At 41.8% G+C, this 15621-nt stretch overlaps 2 protein-coding genes across 7 annotated transcripts in view; one reads left to right on the top strand and one right to left on the bottom strand.

The window, feature by feature from the left end:
* The window catches only part of BIVM (basic, immunoglobulin-like variable motif containing), a 76706-nt gene extending 76252 nt beyond the window's left edge, over positions 1 to 454 (bottom strand). Inside the window, exon 1 of one of the 4 annotated variants that reach the window (XM_017861396.1) lies at positions 42 to 454. The gene's annotated coding sequence lies outside the window, so the exon portion shown is untranslated. The remainder of the gene's footprint in view (positions 1 to 41) is intronic. The other 3 variants (XM_017861428.1, XM_017861385.1, XM_017861363.1) reach the window with 3 other exon arrangements.
* A 65-nt stretch (positions 455 to 519) lies between these two features.
* On the top strand, positions 520 to 15280 carry POGLUT2 (protein O-glucosyltransferase 2). Of its 3 annotated transcripts, XM_017861473.1 has the most exons (10): positions 520 to 1084; positions 2576 to 2781; positions 5769 to 5974; positions 6176 to 6253; positions 8162 to 8334; positions 8454 to 8691; positions 10357 to 10566; positions 11655 to 11744; positions 13226 to 13333; positions 15050 to 15280. In XM_017861473.1, exons 1-10 carry the CDS (start codon positions 903 to 905, stop codon positions 15065 to 15067), a joined length of 1509 nt encoding a protein of 502 aa, XP_017716962.1. In that variant the 5' UTR covers positions 520 to 902; the 3' UTR covers positions 15068 to 15280. The 3 variants fall into 3 exon arrangements, with proteins under 3 accessions (XP_017716962.1, XP_017716955.1, XP_017716970.1); XM_017861466.1 differs by lacking the exon at positions 15050 to 15280 and having other exon boundaries at positions 590 to 1084; positions 13226 to 15043; XM_017861481.1 differs by lacking the exons at positions 11655 to 11744; positions 15050 to 15280 and having other exon boundaries at positions 590 to 1084; positions 13226 to 15043.
* The last annotated feature ends 341 nt before the right edge of the window (positions 15281 to 15621 follow it).

Here is a 15621-nt window from a genome sequence, read left to right on the forward strand (position 1 = left end):
GCCGGCTGCCACCTCGGCCCCTGCCCCCCGCCCCGGGGTACCTCTGGCCTGTCCGTTGGGGTCGGGTCGCTGCGGCCGCGGCGGAACCCGGCTCCGGACCTGGATCACAGCATCCAGCGCGCGGCCCGCGAGGCGCCTCCGGTTACCCTGGGGCCGGCGTCCCTCGTCCCATCGGAGCGCGCGAGGACAGCGCTCTGGACTGCGGTGCCCGGCGACAGGTCGTCGGATAGCATTGACAGCACCTTCCTTTCAAGGTGCTTTATGCCTGCCCTCTGCACGTGCGGAGGGCAGGGTGACCAACGCAAAAACCTGAGCTGCGCCTCCAGACCCGTGCGCCCCTTTGATGGGCATCTGTGGTGTTTATCTGTCCCCCGAAAGCGGTGACCGAAAAGTAAATAAATGGGCGAGAGGTGGTAAAAACCTGGCAGTATTTCCGCTCGTCCTGTCGCGAACTACATATCCCAGGGAGCCCGGGGCGCCGGGACGCGTGTCCACCCCGCCATCCACTTGGAGAAGGCCTTACTGAGCCTGGCTCGACGCACGGGCCAATCCCCTCGCCCTATACCTTGGCTGGAACCTGAGACGGATTCGCTCCCAAAAGATGCTCCAGTGGCAGGAGCAACTCAAGTTCATCACTGTTCTGAGAGAGAGGAACAGCGCGGTTCTCGGCCGGCAGAGCAGAACGCTGGGGGACCCTCACCTGGGCGCGCCCGGGCACGGGCTTTGATTGTCCTGGGGCCGCGGAGACCCGCGCGCCTGCCCTGCACGCCGGGCGGCACCCTTTGCGGTCGCGTTGGCTGCTGCAATCGGCCGGCGTGCCCCTGCCGAAGCCTCAACTGCTTCTGTCCACCTCTTACACTTCTTCATTTATCCGTGGATCATTTCGAAAGTCCGTCTTGTAAATGTTTAGCATTTTGCTACTTTATTGCTTCTTTCCGGCGACGGTTCCAGCACTCGCCGAGACCGGCGGAGAAAGGCAGCTGAGCCCGGAGAAGAGCGAAATATGGGGACCCGGGCTAAAAGCAGACGTCGTCCTTCCCGCCCGCTATTTCTATATTCAGGCAGTGGATACATCAGGGAATAAGTAAGTCGAGAAACTGCTCCTTACCTATTCTGGATGGCGATTAAATCTGTTTCTCCCTTTAAGTTTTTTCTTTCCAAGAACTCGTTTCTCCACAACAGTTTAAATTCCAGGATATTTGGGTACCAGTTTTTCTCTGTAGCTGTAGAAATTGTTCCGAATTATAATATATGCAATATAATGTATTGTATATAACATATAAAATAATCTCCTAGCAATTTTGATTCGGATTCCCACATTATCGGGGCAAGACAAAGTCCCTCCACTTTGCTGGAAATACTGTTTCTAACTACTTTTCGCATAAGCTGTTATAAGGGATTTAAACCTAGCTGTTAGAGACTTGATGGGCTTCATCTTTCTCTGGTGCAGCTCTCAATTTTCAAGGAGACATCTGCAGGTAAGCACGTTTTGAAACTGAAAAGAAAATGAAGTACTATTTGAAACTTTAGAGTTCAGAAGGAAAGCATCGAAGTATTAATCTCCTATATGATTGTAACAAATATTTTGTTCCAATGAATTTAATACTTTAACATCATACTTAAAACTTATTTTTATGATTCATATACTTCTGAAATGATTGTCTTTATTATTGGTGGATGCTGACCATGTGTATTTCGTACAGAAAAAAATACTGGAATAAAAGGTTGTCAAGTGAAAGACAGGTTGTAAATTTTGTTATTTGGCAAAAGATGATACACTACCTACTACTTTGCTTTTGCCCATGGCTGAGCGTGATTTTTTTTTTTAAGACAGGGTTTCACTTCCTAGCCCAGTCTGGAGTGCAGTGGTGCAATCACAGCTCACTGTATCCTCAACCTCCCAGGCTGAAGCTACCCTCCCACCTTAGCCTCCCTAGTAGCTGGGACTACAGGCACGTGCCACCTCGCCTGGCTATTTATTTTATTATTATTATTATCATTATTATTATTATTTGTAGAGACAGGATCTCACCTTGTTGCCCAGGCTAATCTCGAACTCCTGGCCTCAAGCAATCTTCCTGCCTTGGACTCCCAAAGTGCTGGGATAGTAGGCATGGGCCACAGTGCCAGGCCTGAGCGTGATTTATAATACTGCTATTGTAAAGATTCATTGGCAGAGATTTTTCAAAATAAGATCATTATCTTTGGGACACCGTTTGATCACAAATATCCAGATATGATGGCATGAAATAAACAAGTTGGTAAGAATATTTTTCTATATGGAATGCATGAGTATGTTCTATGCTTATATAGATTAGTAGTCTTAACGTATTCCATTGTGATTGTTTAATGAAACTGTTTCATGTTATCTTGGCCATTGTCGTCCTCATTTTTTTTAATCTTTGATCCATCATATTCATTCTGGTACTAAAAGCATAAGAGAAAAAGAAGCAATTACATGTTAGAGGAAGAATGTGGAGGAGAATAATCAGCTTTTCAGACTGAAGAACATAATCTTTATGTGTTTGTTCATTAAAATAATCTGTTTATTTTCCCCATCGCCTTTTCATCACAGATTCACATCTTCTCCAGGCGAAAAGGTCTTCCAGGTGAAAGTCTCAGCACCAGAGGAGCAATTCACTAGAGTGGGAGTCCAAGTGTTAGACCGAAAAGATGGGTCCTTCATAGTAAGATACAGAATGTATGCAAGCTACAAAAATCTGCAGGTGGAAGTTAAATTCCAAGGTCAGCATGTGGCCAAATCCCCATATATTTTAAAAGGTAATTTGGAATATAATTTTATACCAGCAGTATTTGAATAAAATAATATATGTTATTCCATCAACAAAAACAACTTGGCATGATATATATATATACATATTTTGTTTTTTACTGAAAGAAAAAAAATAAAGGCTTTCTACTTGAAAGCTAAGTTATGAGTCCTGGTAAAAGACAAGATTTGAACGGAAATTCTGATTTGCTTAAGAGCAAGGAACATATTAGAGAATTTACTCCGTGAAGACATACATTAGCAAGAATAATCAAGCTGTGTGCATGATCATATATGATACTTTCTTAATTGGAAATATATGACTTAAGTAATTGGTAAGTGTTACTGAAATTTGGTAGATCACTTCAGAAAGGGAGATAGCTTGAAAGAGAAGGAGGGCACTGATGGTTGTTTTTTGTATTGTTCCAATGCCATTTTCCCAGAGATATTCTCTGATGTTTCTTTTTTTTTTTTTTTTTTTTTTTGAGACGGAGTCTTCCTCTTGGTCGCCAGGGCCTGTAGTGCAATGGCGCGAATCTTGCTCACTGCAAGCTCCGCCTTCTTATGCTTCAAGTGATGTATCTGCCTCAGGGCCTCTCAAGTAGTCTGGGGCGACTACAGGCACGCCCACCATGCCCAGGGCTAATTTTGATATTTTTAGTAGAGACAGGATTTCACCATGGCTTGGCCCAGGTATGTCTCGATCTCTTGACGCTTATGATCTGCCTGCCTCGGCCTTCCCAAAGTTGCTGGCATGAGCCACTGTGCCCGGCCATTCTGATGTTTCTTATATAGGATGAGAGTATAGTTTTGTTACCTAGAGCCATCTCCTTCCCTCTTACAGGCGACAGCACCACAAAACAGTAGGGAAGCAGTGTATATACAAGGGCAGAAATCTTGCCCCCCTTAACAACGGCAAGAAAAGTAAACTTTTTTTTTTTATTTTTGTGAACTCTGCAGAGAAGTAAGAAAGCGTAGATACTTTTTAAGAGTGTCTAGGCTCCTTTTCTACATTCCGCCAGTACCGCCTGGTACAGTATCACCCACTAAACCTTAAAAAGATATTCCGTTGTCAGCCACTGCCTGGGTTAGGTGGGGTCTGAGAATTATAAAAAGGAATAACAGTAAAACCTCAATGCAGATTGTAATTAACTTGTTATAAAATTAGTGAAGTGGACTGTTTTGAGAATTACTTTTGCTTCTTTTTGTTGCTGTTGTTGAGGCAGGGACTCGCTCTGTTGCCCAGGCTGGAGTGCAGTGGTGCAGTCACTGCTTACTGCAGCCTCAACCTCCTAGATTCAAGCAATCCTCCCACCTCAGCCACATGAGTAGCTGGGACTAGAGGCACTCACCACCATGCCCCACTAATTTTTGTATTTTTTGTAGAAACAGGGTTTTGCCATGTTGCTCAGGCCAGTCCCAAACCCTGGAGCTCAAGTGATCTGCCCACCTCGGTCTCCCAAAGTGCTAGGATTACAGGCGTGAGTCACTATACCCAGCTACTTTTGCTTTTTTTTTTTTTTTTTTTTTTTTTTTTTTGAGACAGTGTCTCGCTCTGTCGCCAGCCTGGAGTGCAGTGGCGCAATCTTGGCTCACTGCAAGCTCTGCCTCCTGGGTTCAAGCGATTCTCCTGCCTCAGCCTCCCAAATAGCTGGGACCACAGGCACACGCCACACCACCTGGCTGATTTTTTTGTTTTTATTAGAGACGGGGTTTCACCATGTTGACCAGTATGGTCTCGATATCCTGACCTCATGATCTGCCCGCCTCGGCCTCCCAACATGCTGGGATTACAGGCGTGAGCCAGGGCACCCAGCCTACTTTTGCTTCTTAATAATTCTTAAAAAACAACAACAAAAAAAAAAAAAAAAACAGAATAGCAGTTCCTTGTTTATTTTCATTGTTATTGATGATTTACTTATTGAGAAAAGTACCGTAGACACTTTAAGAACCTGTTTATGTAACAGACTATCAAAATATTAAATCATATCACTTTTGTCTTTCATTAAAATAGGTATGCCTCTCTGATACCCTTTTACCAGTATTTGGTTATTCTTCAGTCTACAAAACATAAGGAATAATGAGCTGTAATATATACCATAGACATAAACCAAGTATCTGTTGGCTTTCTTTTATTTTTTGAAACAGAGTCTCGCTCTGTCACCCAGGCTGGAGTGCAGTGGCACAATCTCCGCTCACTGCAACCTTCATCTCCCAGGTTCAAGCTATTGTCATGCCTCAACCTCCCCAGCAGCTGAGATTTCAGGCACACACCACCATACCCAGCTAAACTTTTTTGTATTTTTAGTAGAGATGGGGTTTCAACATGTTGGCCAGGCTGGTCTCAAACTCCTGACCTCAAGTCATCCACACACCTCGGCCTCCCAAACTGCTGGTGTTACAGACATGAGCCACTGCACCCAGCCTTTATTTGCTTTCTTTTGAACTCAGTGCAAAGTGGACATTATTATGAAAATATCACAAAACTTCACTGTGAAGAGCTGTCAGAGGAGAAGACTGACTGACTTGCAATGCCCCAATATAGTAAAAATGTATTACTTTTTTTTTTCTTTGAAACAGGGTCTCACTGTCTTGCCCAGGGTGGAGTGGTACAAACATGGCTCACTGCAGCTTCAACCTCCTGGGTTCAAGTGATCCTCCCACCTCAGCCTCCCAAGTAGCTGAAACCACAGGTGCATGCCACCACACCCAGCTAGGTTTTTATTTTTTGTAGAGACAGGGTCTCCCTGTGTTGCCCAGGCTGGTCCTGAACTCCTGGGCTCAGGCTGTCCTCCTGCCTCAGCCTGCCAAAGTGCTGGGATTACAGACATGAGCCCACCTTGCTGGCCTGTAATTCTCTTAAAATGTGTTTTCAATGAAAATGCTCTTCCTGTGTAACTAGGCAAAACTCATGAAGCCATATTATAGATATTTATTATAAGTTTCAAATGCTGAGTGAAATTATCACTGTTGTGCTTTGTTATTCTGATGTAAATAGGGCCGGTTTACCATGAGAATTGTGACTGTCCTTTGCAAGATAGTGCAGCCTGGCTACAGGAGATGAACTGCCCGGAAACCATTGCTCAGATTCAGAGAGATTTGGCACATTTCCCTACTGTGGATCCAGAAAAGATTGCAGTAGAAATCCCAAAAAGATTTGGACAGAGGCAGAGCCTGTGTCACTACACCTTGAAGGATAACAAGGTACAACACGCGATTCAGGTTTGCTTGTTTGTTTTAGTGATTTTTTTTTTCATTTTTTTTTTTGCTTATTTTGAACATTTGACTACAATTAGCTAAATCATGTTATAAACATCATTCGAATGAGCATTGTGACAAGCTTTTCCTCAGTGAAATCTGCCAGTGTTTTTAGACTAACATAATAAATGGTAAATTCTCTTTTAGGTTTATATCAAGACTCACGGTGAACATGTAGGTTTTAGAATTTTCATGGATGCCATACTACTTTCTTTGACTAGGAAGGTAAGTATATATTTTCTCTTAGCTGTAATAAATCATTTAAGCCCAGATTTTACAGGATAATTTTTCAAAATACCAATTCTAACACTATCAGCGTATTCTCTTCTAGAGCCTCATGATAATACTGTTGTGAAGCTTTCTGCTATTTCAGGTATCTGCGTTTGTTTCCTAGGACTGCCATAACAAAGTGCTACAAACTGAAAGGCTTAAAATAAATGTATTGTCTCGCAGTTATGGAGGCCAGATGTCCAAAATCAAAGTGTCAGCCAGGTGCCATGGCTCACTCCTGTAATCCTAGCACTTTAGGAGGCCGAAGCGGGTAAATCACTTGAGCCCAGGAGCTCGAGACCAGGCTGGGCAACATGGTGAAACCCTGTCTCTACAAAAAAATACAAAAATTAGCCTGTAGTAGTTTCAGCTAATGGGGAGCTGAGGCAGGAGGATTGCTTGAACCTAGGAGGTCGAGGCTGCATGAGCTCAGATCGCACCACTGCACTCCCAAGGCCTGGGTGACTGAGATCCTGTCTCAAAAAAAAAAAAAAAAAAACTGAAGTGTCAGGAGGGCTAGTTCCCTCTGAGATGATCCTTTCCTTTCCTGCCCCTTCCTGGCTCCTGGCAGTGACCCTCCATCTTTGGTGTTCCCTGGATTACAGCTACATCCTCCCATCTCTGCCTCTGTCATCATGTGGGCCTCTCCCCTCATGTCTCTGGGTCTCTTCTTCTTATAAGGACACAGCATAGTGGATTAATGGCCCAGCCTACTCCAGTATGACCTCATCCTAACTAATATCTGCAACAACCCTATTTCCAAATAAGGTCAGTCTGAGACACTGGGGTTTAAGACTTCAGCATATCTTTTGCAGGGACACAATATTTTATAGAGGAAAGAAAAATGCCTTATCATAAAATTATTTTGGTACTAAACTAACTTTGAGTCCAAAGATGACTTGCCTTATACTGAATCCCATTCCTTGGGATAATGGGCTTTTGTCGGGTTCTAGTGGAATGGTTTGAAAGTAATGTTAAAATAGTGGATGTGAAAGACTCTACCGACATTTTTACCAAATGTATATTTATTTATAATCCATTATAATATTTATTTATTGAATAATTTGCATGTATTTCTTGATTAAACTACTCACGGAAAATCATAATACCTTTCTTTTCGAGATTTCAAAGCACTTACAGTCTGTTAATTCTGAATGTAGGTAGTTATATAGCATCAATATTAAGCCTCCTTTAAACTAAGACATCGGAGTACTGTCATACTTCTCTTGCTCCTCTGTGTCAATCTATGGGAAAATGAGAATGTTCTTCAGGACTTCAGTTTCTCAAGATGCTTCTCAGACTGATCAGTGCTGCTCTGGCCTTAAAAATATATATCTGTTGTTTTGTAAATACTCTGAACATTTTCTGTGACTAGATAAAACAGATCCTCTTTACATATTCATGTCATTTGCCAGTAAAGGAAGAAAGCATAGCTTGAAACTTACTATGTTGCTGTTGGTGTTAGGCTTCCTGAGTTCAAATCCTGGTCCCACCACCTACCTGGTATGTTTTTTAAAATGGAACCATTGGCTCACTAGCAAGAAACTAGGGTTAGAGTCCCAAGTGCTAATTTTTAAATTATTTTCCAATAATTCTCCTTCTCTTTGATCATCTTAGAGGCTGTTTGCAGTATTAGAACAGAGATTACTTTTGCCATTTCATCCCTTTCGTAGGGAGCGTAGAAGGCTTATACATGTGACCATATTCTGAAAAATTGCTCACTATTCAAACCAAGGTAATTATCATTACCTAAAACATATAACATTGGCCTTTCGTGAATGCAATTTCAAATTTAAATTGATAAATACAATGTATTATCCAATGCAGGAAATGTGAATCAGCTTCTTGTTTTGTTTTTTCTAGGTGAAGATGCCAGATATGGAGTTCTTTGTTAATTTGGGAGACTGGCCTTTGGAAAAAAAGAAATCCAATGCAAACATCCATCCGATCTTTTCCTGGTGTGGCTCCACAGATTCCAAGGATATCGTGATGCCTACCTACGACTTGACTGATTCTGTTCTGGAAACCATGGGCCGGTGAGAGAGAAGTCAGGGTTGGCTCAGAGTCTTGGTTTTCTTTCTTTGGTGAGTTCTTTTCCAACAACCTTTGTGATAGGATGATTTGGGAGGAAAATCTGTTGCACTTTGTCTTCTAGGGTAAGTCTGGATATGATGTCCGTGCAAGCTAACACGGGTCCTCCCTGGGAAAGCAAAAATTCCACTGCTGTCTGGAGAGGGCGAGACAGCCGCAAAGAGAGACTCGAGTTGGTTAAACTCAGTAGAAAACACCCGGAACTCATAGACGCTGCTTTCACCAACTTTTTCTTCTTTAAACACGATGAAAGCCTGTATGGTCCCATTGTGAAACACATTTCATTTTTTGATTTCTTCAAGGTATGACTTAATCAGTGGCTAATCTTTTTTGTTTTTCTAACGTATTTGTACATAGTGCTTTGGGAAGGGAAATTGAGGCCTGCACATGACAAGAGGTGGGAGAAGTTCACACAAAATTGAGTGAATATCGAGGCATGGGGGTGCTGGGGACTGTTTTGGCAACCAGGATCTGCCCTCACTGCCCAGTCTTGACATTAAATGTGCATCAAGGGAGTTTGGAGCCTGGATAGAGCTATAATTTTTTTGCAGCTAACCCTTGAGAGAAGCACATGTCACCTCCAAATATGTTTTTAATAATACTTACATGTAAGTCATTTTACAAATACTTTCCCCAGAGCCATGTTATCACCACAGAATAAGGAAGATAGAAACTATTTGTTTCTTATCAGGCCTTGTGGTAGGGAATGACTTCAAACCTGTCCAAATGTTCTACCTGGGAATTAGGGTTTGCTTTCTGTGTCTAGAATGTGGATTCCCCGTGTTTCCTGGGGAGTAGTCCTTTTTCTAACAGCTCCGTTTTTAAGGCAGTGGGCAGCACCCTGCTCTTTAGACCATGTAGCTGTTTCTGAAGTCCCCCATGGTAGAGAGAGAGGTGGGGAAAAGGTCGTCATCTGTCCTCTGTATGTGGGAAGACAAGTGATTAAGGAGTTCTCTCTGCCCTGTAGATGACCAGGTTTTCTTTTGACGGGTTGTGTTGAGGCAGGTTGACCTAAAGAATGTTGTAAGTTGAATTGTCCGTATTTTTCTATATGCATATCCCAAAGATTTTTGAAAGAAATGATTATAACCAAAGTGAAAAGACACTAGCCATCCTTCCTCAGTGGAGGGATGCTGCATCCTGCCTTGGCTTTATTCCTGCCTGTTGAATTTTCTGCAACTAAAGATGATAGATTACTACAGTTCTATGAATATTTTTATTCATAGGTGTTCTTGCTCCACAGCTTGCTAATTTCTTTAAGACATATGTCTGGGTGTTTAAAAAACATGGTTAGCCAGGCGTGATGGCTCACGCCTATAATCCCAGCACTTTGGGAGGCTAAGGCGGGCAGATCACCTGAGGTCCAGGGTTCGAGACCAGCGTGGCCAACATGGTGAAACCCCATCTCTACTAAAAATACAAAAATTAGCCGGGCGTGGTGGTGCGTGCCTATAATCCCAGTGACTTGGGATGCTGAGGCACAAGAATCACTTGAATCCAGGAGGTGGAAGTTGCAATGAGCTGAGATCGCGCCACTACACTCCAGCCTGAGTGACAGAGCGAGACTCTGTCTCAAAATAAATACATAAATAATATGGTTAACATGGCTCAGAATGTGCCATCATGAGGGGCACGTTTGCAATCCAATAAAGTAGTAGGAGAATTACAAAAAGTCACAAATGAATCCATCCTTCCTTATGTTGCAGCCTTAGGACAACAGTATGATTTTATTGGCTGCTTCAACACCAGATTTGTATCCTCCTTTGTAAAATTTAGGAGCACATCAAACATTTAGCTCTAGATCAACCTGTTGTATAATGACGCTTACTAAATGGCAAAGGCAGAGCATGGAAGCTGGCCAAATTGTGTCTGAGGATTGCAAAGGTTTATGTGTGGGTTGGGAAGGAAAATAGAGTGGAGAAAAGGAAATTTAATGGAGGTTCTTAGACTTTACCATTGTTTTGCAGCATAAGTATCAAATAAATATCGATGGCACTGTGGCAGCTTACCGCCTGCCATATTTGCTAGTTGGTGACAGTGTTGTCCTGAAGCAGGACTCCATCTACTATGAACATTTTTATAATGAGCTGCAGCCCTGGAAACACTACATTCCGGTTAAGAGCAACCTGAGCGATCTGCTAGAAAAACTTAAATGGGCAAAAGATCACGATGAAGAGGTAAGGTTAGTCTCCTTGAAGGCTTATTTCCACTTGTTTCCCAATATCATGGGTCCCTTTGACATGTATTGTAGCTGGAGAGCATCCAGGATGTTCACATAATAGACTTTGTCCTGTAAATGGGAAGCTGCCTGCTCATGGATGGCACGGCAGTTCCTCTGGGCTGAACACAGCGAGCACTGCATCTTACATTAACTCTCCACTCTGCATGTGAAACAAAAAACTAGGCTGGGTGCGTTGGCTCATGCCTGTAATCCCAGCACTTTGGAAGGCTGAGGCAGGTGGATCACCTGAGGTCAGGAGTTTGAGACCAGCCTGGCTAACACGGTAAAACCCCGTCTCTACTAAAAATACAAAAATAAGCCGGGCGTGGTGATGGGTGTCTGTAGTCCCAGCTACTGGGGAGGCTGAGGCAGGAGAATTACTTGAACCTGGGTGGGAGGCGGAGGTTGCAGTGAGCTGAGACCACACCATTGCAGTCCAGCCTGGGCAACAAGAGTGAAACTCTGTCTCAAAAAACAACAACAACAACAACAACAAAAAGTTGAACTGTGGCCTTGATTATACTTTCTCTTTCAGTAGGATTGCTCTGAGCCACAAGCATTACCTCCACTAGCAATGCGAAAATTATAAGATGGCCAGTCTGGCAGGTGTTACTAACTGGCTACAGGTTAAAATGAGGGATTGATTCAGAAGTAGATGCAGCCATAAATAGATAAATAAAGAGGGATGGAATGCAATAAACTTTAAGCTAATTGTTTGCTGAAATTTGTGAAGGCAGTGTGCTAAGCTTCATCTTGCGTTTACAAAGTCATCATTAGTTTGCTTGGTGTACACCTTGTCTCTCCAAGAGAGGCCTAATTCTAGAAGGTCCAATATGACTTCTGAAACTTTCAAGTCTTAGAAACCTCCTTCCGATTTAAACAAACATAATCTGTTAAATGTTCTGTTTACGACATGAGACTATCCCCAAAGATACTATTTCCCGCAATTGCCTCAATGTATATGTACTCTGAAGAGCAGTTTGCAGATGCCTGCATGGGAAAAATGGATTCTATTACAGGACTTTATCATTGTTCTTCCTGTAGGCCAAAAAGATAGCAAAAGCAGGACAAGAATTTGCAAGAAATAATCTCATGGGCGATGACATATTCTGTTATTATTTCAAACTTTTCCAGGTCAGTATTTTCCAAGAAAATTATCACATAACTTATAAGTAGACATGTTAAAAACAAATAATATTTTACTTAACAATTTCTAAACATATGTTACTATAGGGAGATACATATATATATATGTATCAGAAGTATATATATATACTTCTGTGGATGAAAATCAGAGACAAATATTAAGTAATCATAAAAATAGTTGAAAACCAAAGATTAGCTAATGGAAAATGTTATAATATTAAGTGAAAAGTATTAATATTAGAACTATGTGATGTTTGACTAAGAAATTGGCCTCTGATCCTACACAGTTACGGTGCATAGATTTGTATGTTCTCTTTGTGTTACGTTGCTGCTGCCTCACCGTATCTTTGTCTAAACAGTGCCAAGTGTGTTTGGGCCTCTTGTCCTGTCTCCATATGAGCCATGATGTCCCTTGAAAATTATTTCCATGGACCCAAGCATTTAGAGATTGTAATCAAGCATATCTGACCATTTAAAGGACTCTTTTCAAAATGTGGTAGTAGGCTGGGTGCAGTGGCTCACACCTGTAATTCCAGCACTTTGAGAGGCTGAGGCGGACGGATCACCTGAGGTCAGGAGTTTGATACCAGCCTGACCAACATGGAGAAGCTCCGTCTCTACTAAAAATAGAAAAATTAGCTGGGCATGGTGGTACACACCTGTAATCCCAGCTACTTGGGAGGCTGAGACAGGAAAATCACTTGAACCAGGAGGTGGAAGTTGCAGTGAGCCAAGATCACACCACTGCACTCCAGTCTGTGTGACAAGAGTGAGATTCTGTCTCAAAAAAAGGTAGTAAACAAGTTCTTGGCTAATAATAGTACTAGATCTAGAGTAAGATTTTTATCTCACAGTTGCAGATACTGAGCCCCATATCTGAGGCTCTGCTGCAGATCAAAGTTGATGTATTTCTGGCCTGTACTGGCTCCTCCCCATTTTGTAACCTTCCCTTGATGGAGGGAAGTGGAGGATAAACCGTGTAAAATGAATAAACTCGGGGGATTTACCATGTGAATTTCTAAGCATCCATGGGGCAGTGTTCATTCATTTAGCATAGGTACTTAGCACAGTGCCTTACTCAGAGTAAGCACATGATAAATGAAGATGATGATGGAGGCTTGTGCAAGCCATGATAAGGAAAGCAGAATGGTCTCTGTCTTCACATTCTCAGTCTAGGGAAGATTGTGTGCAAAATTATTTTTACCGTAAGGCAGAAGATGGTTGAAAAAAAAAAGTCATGGAAATGTAGGATAGAATAAAGAGATATCTGTTAGGAATAGGCAGCCAGTGTTCATCCTCTCAGATGCTCTACTGTTGGTGTTCAGAACTCGTATATTTGACAGACTATGCAGATCACAGTTTGACACACATACGTTAAATGAATCATAGTCTTTATATATTCTAGCCTGTCTCATTGGGTGGATATAAAGTCTTGTATAAGGAATGCTTTTATGTTGTTGCTTAAACAGGAATATGCCAATTTACAAGTGAGTGAGCCCCAAATCCGAGAGGGCATGAAAAGGGTACAACCACAGACTGAGGATGACCTCTTCCCTTGTACTTGCCACAGGAAAAAGGTAACCAGAACTGAACTTATGACCAGTGTCAGAATAAAAACGAACATTGATCCAAACTTGCATTTATTCTTATAGTCATTCAATCAGGCAGCAAATATTTGAGTTCCTCTCGAGGTCTCCAAGCAATTCAGTCTGCCAGAGAGATAGGTATAGAAGACAGCAGTGCTCAAGAAAGGATGCTACAATGCAGATAATTGAGAAGACATGATAGCTCCCTGGCAAAGTGGAGGGAAGCCTTTTATAATGTGAGGATCCAGCTCACACCCTATTTGAATGGATGCTTACAGTCTGAAAAATATTTTCATGTGTATCATCTGATGCACTCATCTCCTCATAAGTTTGGCAAAGTTCATCATCCCAGTTTAGAGAAGGAAAAATATGTAACCACGATTATTGATATTTTCCAATTCTTCATTTGAAAGTCATCTCTGTTGATACCACTACTTAAGGATCTCATTGATAAAAATGAAAGTCAGGCTCACATCCGGACTTTTAAGGTAAAAAGGACCTTAGAAGTCATCCAGTAAATGCCTTCATTTTATGGTTAACAAAACTGAGCCCAAAAAGGAATTGTGCTCAAAATCACAGTCTTGCTGGATTATAGCAAAGCAAAAACCAATCTCTCATCATCAGATTGTGATTGTGTGTGTTTGTATATAAAGACATAGTGTGGCAGGAGACTGTTGCTTTGATTATGATTTCTGTTTGAAGGAATGTAAATTGCATAAAATAGAGTGTATATGTGTGTTTGTGTGTATGTGTGTGTGTAACATATGCTGACTTGACATTTTAAGCAACATAATTAGGTTTCTGAATGGACAAGTTCAAAATTGTGGTATTATAACCAAAGACAAGAAGGCAGATTTGGCAATTATTATGTCTACCTCTCAAGGAGGTGTAAAAGGAATTAAGGTGAGGCCGGCCCCAGTGATGTGACAGAACCAGTGTATATGAGCTCACCCATTGATAAATATTCAGGAATTTTGCATACTGGTTAAATTTTTGGTAGTTTGGAATCAGCCTGATAGGAGTATTTACACCATGACAATCAGCACATGCTACAAATCAGAATTTTGGTTGTTTTATTTTTGTCTTTGTTTTTTGTAGAACTCATTTACCAGTAACCAACTGGCCCTCAAAGGTAGTTCATCATCATTGTTAACTCTATCAGTGCTCCGGGTCCATAAAAATCAGTTAAAACCAATGACAAAACAAGAATTGCCAAATCGAAAGCTTCCCCCTCACCAATCTGTGATTAGGTATCAGAACACTTCTCACTTTGGCTCTAAGTGAGACTAGGCAGCTTCCTTGCTCCACTTCTGCTCAATTGTTTATCTTCATCTACGTGATTGAGAGGAGCTACCCAGCCAGTATCTTCCACTGATTAGTAGAAGTTAGGGGCCAGAATGGTAGCTTTGTTTATTTTTCACTCATTGTCTATCCTAACCTTTCACCACCACTGTTCATAACACAAGGCCTTTACAGTAGTACAGCCCGTGGATGTTTGGGTTCCTTATCAGTAGGCTATGGAACATAATGTGATTTTACCCTTAGCTGACTCTGGGCCTCTGGAAATAGTCCCAAGCCCTAAAAGCCTCTAGCGGCAGCTTGGCTCCCTCTCATCTTTACAGGAAAATAATTAACAAATGAATGTAAGTCTTCTTCACTTGTGTAAGACTTCTTGATAGCTCTAAATATTTTGCTTCTTAATTGCAGACCAAAGATGAACTCTGATATGCAAAATAGCTTCTATTAAAATAATGGTGCTCTGAAGACTCTTCTTAACTAAAAAGAAGAATTTTTTAAAGTATTAATTCCATGGACAATGTAGTATCTGTGTGATTGTCTGCAGTATGAAGACACGTTTCTACTTATGCAGTATTCTCATGACTGTACTTTAAAGTACATTTTTAGAATTTTATAATAAAACCACCTTTATTTTAAAGGCCTATGTTGTGCTAATTATTAGCTGTGTTTGGAACAGGGAGCAGTAAAAACAGAGGGAACCTGGGTCCTTGATGCACAGCAGCCCAGACCACCTGCCCAGACTGGTTTTAAATGACAAAGCAATGAACCCCTGTCTCCTTTTAAGCCCATATTATTGTGGGTATTCAACCAAACTTAATTCTAGCTAATAGTTCATACAAGGCCAATCATCATATGGCCTCTACCTGCATCTTTAGTCAAATCTCTCAGCACTTTCTAATGTCAATCCAGTCGTCTGGAAGAACGAGTCCTCTCCCAATTCTGTCAATGCCTGTGTCCTTACCTTCCTGGCCTATGCCTTT

Source organism: Rhinopithecus bieti, unplaced genomic scaffold (assembly GCF_001698545.2).
Source record: "Rhinopithecus bieti isolate Rb0 unplaced genomic scaffold, ASM169854v2 scaffold_2254, whole genome shotgun sequence".
Lineage (NCBI taxonomy): Eukaryota > Metazoa > Chordata > Mammalia > Primates > Cercopithecidae > Rhinopithecus > Rhinopithecus bieti.

Coding starts and splice junctions, on each gene's coding strand:
- POGLUT2 (XM_017861466.1), top strand. CDS start 903: ATGTTTAGCATTTTGCTACTTTATTGCTTCTTTCCGGCGACGGTTCCA. Junction 1,085..2,575: donor GTGGATACATCAGGGAATAA/GTAAGTCGAGAA, acceptor TTTTCATCACAG/ATTCACATCTTCTCCAGGCG. Junction 5,975..6,175: donor ACACCTTGAAGGATAACAAG/GTACAACACGCG, acceptor ATTCTCTTTTAG/GTTTATATCAAGACTCACGG.